The following is a 12,628-nucleotide window of genomic DNA, read 5'->3' as shown; positions in this document are numbered from 1 at the left end:
TTTATTTTTATTTTTAGGTGAATACACAATAATGACAGCACATTTCCATTTGAAAAGAAAGATTGGTTACTTTGTCATTCAAACTTATCTTCCCTGCATAATGACAGTGATCCTATCCCAAGTGTCATTTTGGCTGAACAGAGAATCAGTTCCAGCTAGAACTGTTTTTGGTAAGTTTTCATGTCTGTGTTTTTATAAGATACTAGGCAGCATTTCTTTGACTAGTTATTTCTTATATATCTTTTATTATCTAAATTTTCACAGGTTTTATGGTGTATTCTTAATCAGTTGTTAACACCTTTCTTTCCCTTGGGATTCTTCTTTAATGGAAAGTCCCATTTGTTAATGGTCAAAGAAACAAAGAATTAGTGTGGAGTTTATTATAAGAGGGAGAAGTTTAGAGGCCTTTATTGCATGTGTGCTAACATATTCAGTTCAAGAATATTTTCTTTAGAATCAATCCATTTAGTATTTCAATGTTACCTTAGCAAGCTCTGAAGTCTATTTGTGTTAGATTTTTCCTCATTATTCATATAAGGAATGAAATATCAAGTAATCTTATCGCCAACGAGGAGGGTGTGGTATCAATGGATTTTAGCCTTGAGATACCCTGATTAGTTCTGCCATACTGGGAATTCTTTGCCCACTGTACTAAGAGCAATTTTTATCTGTTTTGAGATCCTCAACCTAAGGACAGTAGCATGATTTACATTATGGCATCATCCTAGTCCGTATCTATCTTAGATGACATCCCCAGGAATATAGTTACTATGACGAATTCTTTGGGCTAAGTAACAGATAAGAAATAATCCTTTAGTCTGTCACCCACTTCTGCAGTGAAGATAGTAGAGCAGAAAAAAAAAAAAAAAAGAGGTGGAAGATGCTGAAAATGCCATTTTTAGATCATCTCAAAACATTAACTTAACTCTTGGTTATTTCATCATTATTTTCAAAGTAATAAATCCTTTCACACAATGGATGATCAATAAATTTATATTGGTTTCAACTGTCAAATTTCTTTGCTTCTGGTAGAAAACCACCTTATCATTTTATACTGATAATAGCTATATTTTATCTTAGTAAACTGTTGATATATAAAATTATTAAGATAAAAAAACAAGTTAATAGAAGTTCCCATTGTTACCTTTGCCAGAAAGTAATGTTTAAAAAAGAACTATAGTAGTCACACAAACATACACACATACATACAAAACCATGAATCATACGGATATGAAAATCATGCAGATGCATACAAATGTGCATATATTAACTCTCATAATGAAAGCTCTACATAGATATATGCAAAGCTACATAGGGACACATGTACATACATATATATATAGGTCAGATTAATACAATATTATATTATATTGATGATATAATATAATGCATCTTTCTAGACCCTCCCCTGATAATCATATATTACTTATTCTTTAAAAATTACCTAGAACATTGAGAAAGTAAGTGATTAGCCTATGTGTATAGCTCGTCATAATATGTCAAGGCTGGTTGTAAGCCCAATCAAGTCTGTCTTCCTTCAAGATTAACAATATGTTGCCTTTCAGTTTTGTTAGTAGAATCTAATGAGATACTCATAAAGAGGAATGCTGCTTTGTTTGGGAGCTAAGATTAAGAATATACATTTTAAAAAAATAGAAGATCCCTGAAGACCCATACATGTTTAAGATACAATGATTTTAGTTTTTTAGAACCATTACAGTTATCCCTTCCACTTCACAGGGGTTAGGGTATGTATCTCCACAATCTAGAAAATACTTTATTTATTTATTTATTTATTTTGGTTTTCTCTTTGCATCAGCAAAGTTTGATTTTTTTTTTCTTTTTCTTTTATGGAGTATTTACAATATCTTCTAAATTTTGGATTAAGTTTTTGGTCATAGGCTCTGTGTCATCTGTTGGCCTTTGTATGTTGTCTGCAGCTTCTGTAAAACTCCCACTAAATTACAAAGATATGTCAAAGCTTCAATGTGGAAAGTCATGATGTGGAAGGAATAATTGTAATTAGAAAAATATATAAGGAATAGAATATATTTTCATAGCATAAGGACATGGAAGAACGTATTTAATGTAACTAATGACATACACAAATTTTGGAAAATTTTAAAATGAATTTTATTCATTATAAGTTTTCAATTTCAATTTGGACATATTAACAAGATTATATATATATATATATACATATATATACACATATATATATATGTGTGTGTGTATATATGTGTGTGTGTGTGTGTGTATGTGTGTGTGTCTGTGTGTGTGTATATATATATATATACACACACACATATATATATTATATATAACTATCTACATTTCTGTGTAGCATACAGTCTTCAGAAGTATATTGTTAGGTTAGTTTTTAGAAAGTTGAGTATTCGGATTTGACATGCTTAAGAAAAATATTATTATAGTGTATTCAATATATTATAATAAACACCCGGTTTTCCAAAATTGTTGGGAAATGTAAATGTAAATTGACAAATATAAGGTTCCTCCCATAGCAGAATTCAGAATTTAGTTCAAGCCCTTAGGCAAATCCCTGAAATGCTTGGAGTTTTCCTAGCCAACCATTCTAGTTTTTCACCTTTATTTGAACTTAGAGCAATCAAAGGAAGAGACATATCATAGGAATTGGTAAACTGAAAAACATCAACAATTTTATACAATTACCAAAAAATGCAGATGGGGAAAATTAAACAGACAACTAAAGTATGCCTCTTAGAGTGTCATTTCATTTTCTTTTTTTAAAAGTAATTTGATTTTAAATCATTCTAAATAATATTTCACAATTTTTAAATTTTAAAAAGAGGATACTAAACATAACTGAACATTTTTTTCTGTTTGATTCAAGGTTATCATTATAGATATTCACTATTCAGCTATAATATAAAGTACAATTTTATATAAACCTCTATTTTTTTTCTTTTTTAATGTGCTCCTGTAAAGCTGGTCATTAACTGGTTTCATTCTTGTCATTGTTCTTCTTTATATTAGTTTTTCCATTCCACCTTTAATTTATTGCTTTTACTATTCTGTACAATAAAATATCAATTGATTCAATTTATTTGGAATTTTATTTTTATAAAATATCATAGATTTAGTACTGGATTTTTTCTTTAATCATTTTTCAGTCATGAACTATAGTTCTAAGATGGTCACACACAGTCACAGATATACATACACGCAAAAAACATACAAATATGCATATATTAACTCTCACAATGAAAGCTATACATAGATATATGCAAAGCTACATGTACACATGTATACATGTAAAATATGTCAGATTAATACAATACAATTATACATTATATTATGTTATGCTATGTTATATAACAATAGGGTTTTCTTAGCAAAGATACTGAAATGATTTACCATTTCCTTCTCCAGCTCATTTTACAGATGAGGAAACTGAGGCATACAGGGTTAAGTCACTTGCCCAGGGTCACCAGCTATTAAGTGTCTGAGGCCAGATATGAATTCAGGTAAATGAGTCTTCTTGACATCAGGTCTATGAGATTAAATAACTTATCCAATGGTAATTAAAGGCACATCTAGAATTACAATCTAGATCTTCTAACTTTTAACTTAATGTTTTTTCTCCTCTTCCACATTTAGGGACTTAATTGGAGACCTCTGAAATTTTAGGATAGACTTATATGCCAGGGATTTGTGAAAAATTATTCAAAAAAACCCAGACTGCTTCAATTTATTTTTGAGATTTTGCAACAAGTTATATCCAATAAACATTTATTAAGTAATTATTATATTCCATTATTATGCACATACTGAGTTCTTAACTACATTCTACAGGCTTGAGGTAGTTGGAAATCTAATTTCTTAATTAACATGGAAAGGAACTATCACTAGTAAGGTCTTAGTTTTACTTGTTATTTAATTTTGGGGAAGAAAAAACTGGCATAACACTTCAGTTTATTTGCCAAGAAAACTTCAAATAAGATTACAAAGTATCAGAAATGACACATCAACAAAACTATTACAATAACAAAATTTGAAAAATTTTACCTTCACCCAAAAAACGTACTTCATAAATGAAAAATAACATGGTTCAGGAGTAAAAAATTATATATATTGGATTTGGAATCAATACTTCAAGTCTAGCTTTAATTCTTTTATTAACTAAGTCAGATAACTTTAGGTAAATCCCTTTCTACTTTAGGCCTCAGTTTCTTCATTTGTAAAATGAAGTTCTTAGGCTATATGTTCTTTAGAGGTCTTTTCAGCTCTAAGATACATTTTAAATATTCATCAATAAAACTAATAAAATACTGTAAAGGGAACCAAAGATGCATCATTTGACATATTTAGGCAATGCAGCAATTTTTTTCAAGTCCATCTTCTTTTGCATATCATAGCATATGGAAATATTACAAATATTGCATTTCAATAGCATCATACAATGATGCAAAGTCAAATAAATGAATGTAGTTTATATATTGCTACCCTTCTATGCTATGGGAACAGGGGATCTTTGTCTAGGATACAGGAAGTCTGTTGTCTGATTTTGTATTGCTGTTTTCCTATGAGGTTCTAGTTCATTTTTCTTGCCTGCTTTCTCTTTCAAAAATTTGTAAAGATGAATGAATGCCTAGGAATTTTTTTCTTGTGTGCTTTACTTTTTAAAGGTTGAATATTATTAGTTGAAGCAATTAGGATCCCTTTATTGTAGTGAGGGGCATAGACATTTTCTCCTCCATGTTTTGGAAAATATGTTCTCCTTTCTCTGCCATATACTTTCCATGTTACTTTATTCAACTAAATTAATGCATCTATTGAGAGAAAAACGTAAAAGGGAGGGATTATTTCAGAAGGAACTTGTACTTTTTCATGTCAACAGTAATACATGGATACTTCAAAAAGTATTTATTGGGTTACTACCCAATTTCATGGAATCGAAAAATCAGCAATACCACCTGTCATGAGCAGTGTCTCTACAATTAAATACCCATCCTCCTCCAAAGCCAGGAAGAAATGCCTAGTATCACCTTTTGTAATCTTATTTTTATTTTATTCTGAATTTAAGAAATAAATAATAATTCAATCTTCTGACAGATTAGCATTCTGTTCTTGGGAAAATGAAGGGCTGTGGCAGATTAAAGCTGAGGTTCAATCAGTATCTTCACTCCAATTTTGCCTCATAGGTATTCAGATTTAACTTGAATTTAAGATATTTAAAAATAAAATGCACTTGTGTTGTTACATTGACCATTAATCTCTCCCACTTTATATAGACACATCTAACCTTTGTATGTAGTATTGATGATAATACTTTAAATTTGTTATCATTCTCAAAACTTTATATAACACTAAATGCTATACATCCCCAGTAATCTCAGTGTCACAAAGGGTTATGGATCACATTAATTCATTTGTTGACTGTAGTTGGATTTTATTTTATTTTTTTCTCCAGAGGGCTCAAGATGCTAATTAATTAATTAATCTGTTTTCTTTCCTCCCACCTTCTTTGCCTGGTATTTCTGACCAAAGGAGTAACTACCGTACTGACAATGACAACCTTGAGCATCAGTGCCCGAAATTCTCTGCCCAAAGTTGCTTATGCAACAGCAATGGACTGGTTCATAGCTGTGTGCTATGCCTTTGTATTTTCTGCATTGATTGAATTTGCAACAGTGAACTATTTTACAAAGAGAAGCTGGGCATGGGATGGAAAAAAAGCTCAGGAAGCAGCAAAAAACAAGGTACTTATTTTGATTTTTCCTTTTCACTATTAAGAAAATGTATTTTATCTACTGCTGGATCTGATTAGTGCGCTATTACATTAACTCAGGTTTTAGGTAAAATGGATCCTTATTATTTGCATGATAGTGAGAAAAAAAGAAAACAAACTTTAGAGACATGTGAACAAGTGAAAAATGACAGATTGACCATACAGGTATCACAAATTAATAATTATATTTAGATACAGCTTAAGCTAGTACTACTACTTGATACAACCCTGACCAAAGATATGCCAGCAGAGGAGGTTAAAATTAATGAACAAAATAAAGCTTATGAATAAAGAGATGGATCTCACAAGTTCCTACATCATCATTTTTGGGGGGATGATCAAGAGTAATAATCTTGGGATGATTCTTTTTAGTTCTAAACATTAAATTTCCACTCTCCAACCTTGTAGATGTTAGCCGTTACACAAAACTTCCTATTTTCTTGAGTTGATATATTTAGGTAGTGTGTTACATCAAACTAATGAAGCAACTAATCGATCGCACATAGTTCCTAAAATCCAAAGGAAGTCTTTAATGACAGTAGTCCTATCTATTTGAGGAAGGAGAACTTCACATGTCAAAATAAAACATAATTGGAGAGAGGGATAATAGGGAAATATTGCATGAGTAATATTGGATAAGTGAGTGCAGTATTCATTTTTGATTACATAAATAAACAAAAATGTCTATAATATAAAAGATTTGGGGAATAAGTTGCCTCTTTAATAATGATAATCACAAAATGATACTTTACTTCTCTCCTCTAAAAGATAATTTTATACCAGTAAACTATTGAGCAAGATTTTTATGAGATTTTGCATTTCTAATTGTTCTGATTGTACTGTTAATTTTGTTATAGGCTTTATTTTATGTTACAATATTATAATCTGTTAAAAAATTTTCAATTAGAATGTAAATTCCTCAGGAGAGCTATAGTTCCCCCCCCCCATATAGGCATTCCCTGAAATTAGCTGGGCACTTAATAAATAATTAATATTCTATATATTATCTACTTAGAAAAAATTGACCTAAAATGGAAAGGCATTATATGGTAGGGTTTTAAATGAAACTTGAAATTGCAAGTCCTGGGTTTTAGTATTGCCTTTCTAGCCCTTTGTTTCTTTTTCTATAAAATGAGAGATTTGGACTTCATGATTTCCATATAATCTTCTAAATTGACATCTACAATCCAGTGATACTAAGACTGATGTTAGGCAAAAAATAGAAATGATGAAGAGGACTTTGTCTCTTACCATTTTCCTTGACAGCTAGTAATGAGCTCGTGGGCTTGACAGTCTACTTGGAGGATTTTATGTTCACACAACTAACCTATCTTCTTTCCTTCTTTCCTTCCTCTCTCCCTCTCTCCCTTCCTTTTCCCTTTCCTCTTTGCCTCCCTCCTTCCCTTCCTCTTTCCCTTAATTTCTCTCTCTGTTTCTCTCTGTGTGTCTGTGTCTCTCTGTCTCTGTCTTTCTCTGTGTCTCTGTCTCTGTTTCTGTCTCTGTCTCTCTCTCTGTCTCTGTCTCTGTCTGTCTGTCTGTCTCTCCCTCTCTCTGTTTCTCTCTCTGATCTCTCGCTCTCTCTCTCTCTCTCTCTTTCTCTCTCTCTCTCTCTCTCTCTCTTCTCTCTCTCTCTCTCTCTCTCTCTCTCTCTCTCTCTCTCTCTCTCTCTCTCTCTCTCTCTTTTTCCATAAAATCTTACCTTTTATTACATTTATGAGGATTACATTATGTTCTGCCGAATTATTAGATAATTATATGGCTTATAAGGAATTAAAAACTGGAGTCCTTAGTAATACTGAGTAATGTGTGTGTGTTGTGTGTATGTGGTATATATGTGTGTATGCATGCAATAGTCTCAATTTAATCATTCAGCAAACATTTTATTTTAAAAAACCCTCCATCTGATAGTATTGGAGAAACATTTTAACAACTGAAATGGCAGTGGGAGAAAAGAGGTAATTGTATCTGCTACATCTTTCTTCCCTTGTTCTTTCAAACAGGTTATAAGCAACATGATCTGTTTTATCTTTTTAAACTTTATTTTGCAGAAAAAAGAACGTGAAATATTCATAAACAAATCAACAAATGCTTATAATACTGGAAAGATGACCCATCCCCCAAACATCCCCAAAGATCCAACTCCCTCAGGTGTCTCAAATGCAACTCCTGTTCCTGTGAAACCTGCAGAAGAGAAGCCTCCTGAAAGTAAAAAGACTTACAATAGCATCAGCAAGATTGACAAAATGTCCCGAATTGTTTTTCCAGTCCTATTTGGCACTTTCAACTTAGTCTATTGGGCAACGTATTTGAATAGGGAACCAGTTATTAAAGGAGCAACTCGTCCAAAATAAATTTCAGGACTCCCAGACCCTATGAGAGCCATACTTCCAGCAAAAGGATACCAAGGAGAAATTTGAGCTCTACAAGACTTTTGATATTTGGGCGACATCTTTCAGGAAATTTTTGCATGTTTAATAATATGTACAAATAATATTGCCTTGATTGTTTTTACATGTAACCTCAGATATTTCAAAGAAGTGACAGTTGACAATGGCGGCTACACAATATTCTGGAAGGTCAGAAAATGCTGAATAGCACCCAACTGTTCAGGGTTTTGCCTTGCTAGTTTACAAACAAGACAAGTTATATTTTTTAACTGCTCCAAGTATTACATAACAATGTTTTTTATATTTCAAATGTCAATTCATACTAATTTCCCCAGCTGATAAAAATCCAGGTCATAAAGACTGTAAAACATAATTCTCATTTTAAAGAAACTACGAGCTTTCGCATACAGAATAAGGTACCTTTGTTAATTTTCACTTTGTGCTAAAATTAAAACGTACTGCATGAACTTATGTTAAGAAATAGAATAAGAAAATATTTATGCAGACAAACTTTAATGGCAAATATACCATATGTTAGACTAACAGAATATCCTCCCTAAAACAAACAACTCTGGATAAATTTCTTTTGGGAAAAAAATCATGTTTCTCCCCACTAACCAAAATAAGTACCATAGAAAAGAAGTGAGATGTGAGCACAGAAGAATGGATCAGAGACAATACTGGAATCTTGGCCCATGTATTAAATGTATCTGAGACATATCATCTCCTCGCTACTGCCAGTGTGTTTTGCTTCAGTGGTGAGAATCTGTAATTAGTTATTTTCAATTTTATTGCCTTGTAAGTAATTCATGACTGATTCATTGCTCTAGTAGCTTTTGTAAATTAATCTTAAATGTTTATTAAATAAAAAAATCTACTCTTGTGGGTAAAATGTCATCCTTTGTAGGCAAACATTAAGATTTTGCTGGAGTTATTTTTTAAACAAATTCGTGAAGAAAACTCATTCAATAAATAGCTTGACAAATTGTTGTCAGGTCATCTTTATTTCTTTGGATCATGTTTTCATTTAATTTCTCATTATGCTTAGTAATAAATATAGTTTTCCAAAGATGGAGATTAAATTTATATAAATTCACTAAAAATCTAGAAATGAAAGATTATTTCTTTCATTTTCTTGAGTAAAATCATACTATTCATAGCTTTTCTCATTTATTATCTACATTATTCAGTCATTTTTTGAGAACTCGCTGAAGGAGTAGCCTTGCATACAATGAGGCATTCTTCAGGTTATCATCCATTACTCTTAATTTATTACTCTTAATTCATTTCTCTCCCCATGTTAATATGATAAAATTATTTCAAGATAGGAAAGCAGCATCTGGGGAAAACTTTCAGATGAGACATTGATGAAAAGCTCTCTTCTACTTTTTGGTTGTTTGTTCAACACACGAGTAAGATAAAAGAGAAAGTCAAGATATGTATAGTTTTACCTCTTTTTAAAACAGAATAGGAGAACTAAGCATTTTTTTTGACTGATGGCATAAAAATTGATGAAGACTTCAAATAAAGTTCACATTTCTATAAAGTCCTTTAACTGCTCATTGTGGACAAAAGCCCAGAGTCCCAGGCCTGGCATGTGTATCTTTTGTTTGAGTAACAACTATTTTTAGAGACACTCATCATTAAGTTGTCCACAAAGTCAATATATAGTCCCAGAAACTCTTGAGCAAAAGGAATTTGTATGTTGAAAAAAATGCAATTGAATAGTTAGAATGTTCAAATTGACAAAATCACAGATTTTTCAAATATTAAATTACTTGGGACTAAAATAAAACCTGCTTTATCAAAAAATTGTTCGCAGTCTCTTCTTATGAATGAAAACAACTTATATACCTCTCTATACTTTGAAGATGTACTTTGAAGATTATAGCTGAATTCATATGAGACAATGTATAATGGGTTTCAATTACCCTGATTCTTCCCACCCTTCTTCTAAAGATGTAATTGTGATATGTGTGATAGTGTGATAAAATTAGCTCTCAGTTATCCATGACAATGAGAAGGATGGACTTGTGTCATTGAAAGAAAGAGTTCCTACCCTTCAAGTTTTAAAAATTAGTCTTTCATCAATTGAGGTAAACTAAAGAATTGCACAATTTTAAAAAAGTGTTCTTTATTTCACTTCCTATCCTTTATAATGTCAAACATGTGGTGTATGCATTAGATAAGAGAACCTGCTGAGCTACATTAGATTAAAATGTAGTTCCTATCTGCTTTTAATGCTTTGATTTCATAGTAAAAAAGAAATATGTAAACCTATATCTTAGTCAATATGCAGCCCATAATCTTTATTTACAGTTTAAGGATCCTTATTCCTATTTAAGTTTGACACTATAGCTTTAGAGACAAATGTATTCTTGAAAAGTAGAGAAAAAAATGTAAAACATGAGGAGAGGCTAATGTAAAATCTCATATTGTATTATAACACATTTGCTAGATTTCCAAAATTTATAAGATCTTAATGTATGCTTTGTCTATTATTTTCTTCTTCATGATGTTTTTGAGGTTTTCTTTTTCTTTTTGTGCTATCATTTTAACAAATGAACACTTACTTTTTTCAAGTTTCTATTATCATGAGTACAACAAAGAACTCAAGAATAACTAGGGAATCTGAAAGTCATAAGGGATTTTGAAATTATTTAGTACAATATGTACAATAAATCCCCTGATGTAATGTTTTCAATTTCAAACAGAAAAGGGTGGTAAGGAAGGTCACTGAACCTTCATAATGATCCCTATGGGCTCCATACTGTCTTAGAAAACCACACATTGGTATTTCCTTTATTTTATTACATTTATTTTGTTAAATATTTTCCACTTTTAAGCTGTTTTAGTCTGAACATTTCTAGTAGAAAACCCAGACAACAATACCAACAAATGTTCAATCATCCTTTGTTTAGTTTTCTGTAGTGAAAAGAAGACTGGACACAAAGTTGGAAGAGTTGGTTCTGAATCATTTTACTTCTAGCGGTTTTAATTCCTTACATATTATGTAAACTATTTTTTATTTTAAAAGTTGTAAAGTTAAAATGTTAATTAAATAACCTCTAAGTTCCTTTTTTCATTTTTCATTTTGGAATTATAAGTGTTATACCTTCAATGGAGGTGGACTCAGTATTCCAAGATAGCCTGGGTATATTTTGGAGCCTTCTTACTTACGTCTTATCTTCTTGCCCAAGTGGAAATTTGTATTTTGGCATTCCTCTAAGGCTAGCTCAAAAACCCTGGACAATTCACTTAATTCTTTTTGTCGCAGTTTCCTCATCTGTAATATGAACTAGAGAAGAAAATGGCAAACCACTTCAGTATCTTTGACACACACACACACACACACACACACACACACACACACACACACGGGGTCACAAAGAATCAGACACAATTAAAAACAACCAAACAAAAACAATCATAACTTTAGAAATAGTTAAGCTCACAAAGATTCAAAACATAGCACCAATTGCAAATACAGAGTAAAAAAAAAAAAAAAAAAAAAAAGAGTCACATTCAAATTTGCACTGAATTAAGAACCTCTCTCTGTCCTTCCAGAGGGTTTCTATTTCTTAGGGACTTGGACACTCCAGATCATTTATAATATCAGTATAAGATATTATGCTAAACTGGAGGAGGTTGGATTATTGATATATTTGCTGCACTTTGCCAAACTATTTCATCTGCTTTCTCCCTCTTCCTCTGAAGTTCTTTCCTTTCATTGGTGAGTTACTCCTGAAACTTCCATATTGAGAGAGAACCTAAAATAGTCCCACTTCATGCTAAACTTTTCTAGCATCACCCTCCTCCTCCCCCACACATGGTATCCTGCAGAGATCTCCTCTTCCTACTTCCTGCCACCTTCCCCATCCCTCCACATTTGTTTTTGTTGCTGTTAAGTTCTTTTTTTCAATTGTGTCTGACTCTTCTTGACAAAGATACTGGAGTAGTTTGTCATTTCCTTCTCCAGCTCGTTTTCTAAATGAGGAGACTAAGGGAAATGGGGTTAAGTGATTTGCCCAGAATCAAATTGTAAGTCCAAATTTGAACTCAAGAATATGATGCTTCCTAATTCCTAGCCACTGCACCACCTAGCTGCCCCTTTTATAGACTATCTTCTCCCATTACAATGCAAGCGCCTTGAGGGCAAAAACTATACTTTTTGCCTTTTTAATTACCAACACTGGCAAATTGTAATTAATTAATTCTAGTTGATAGGTAGACTTGCCCCTGTATCATTCTGCTCTTGCTCTTTGCCTAATATCCCATTGCTATTCCCAGTTAGTACTTAACAATTCCATTGTATTTATGCTTGGTTCTGGCAAGTGTTATAGATTCATCTTTATGGTTTAATTTGCTATTTTTCAGATCCATACAATAGCAGACAGTGTTCATTAGTAGTTTAGGATATATGCCTGAGCAGCTGACCCATATATTGAATTTCAGCTAACAGTACTATACT

The 12,628-nt window shown here is 31.9% G+C and overlaps 1 protein-coding gene across 3 annotated transcripts in view; it reads left to right on the top strand.

Moving 5' to 3' along the window:
• GABRA5 (gamma-aminobutyric acid type A receptor subunit alpha5) overlaps positions 1 to 9,147 on the top strand; it is a 117,722-nt gene extending 108,575 nt beyond the window's left edge. For all 3 annotated transcript variants that reach the window (XM_051984648.1, XM_051984646.1, XM_051984645.1), the window contains exons 8-10: positions 18 to 170; positions 5,530 to 5,741; positions 7,819 to 9,147. In XM_051984648.1, the coding sequence (XP_051840608.1) occupies positions 18 to 170; positions 5,530 to 5,741; positions 7,819 to 8,121 (668 nt within the window). In that variant the 3' untranslated portion in view covers positions 8,122 to 9,147. The remainder of the gene's footprint in view (positions 1 to 17; positions 171 to 5,529; positions 5,742 to 7,818) is intronic.
• The last annotated feature ends 3,481 nt before the right edge of the window (positions 9,148 to 12,628 follow it).

This window comes from Antechinus flavipes, chromosome 3 (assembly GCF_016432865.1).
Source record: "Antechinus flavipes isolate AdamAnt ecotype Samford, QLD, Australia chromosome 3, AdamAnt_v2, whole genome shotgun sequence".
Lineage (NCBI taxonomy): Eukaryota > Metazoa > Chordata > Mammalia > Dasyuromorphia > Dasyuridae > Antechinus > Antechinus flavipes.
The sequence above is the reverse complement of the archived record's forward strand: the minus strand, read 5'-3'. Positions and strand labels throughout refer to the sequence as shown.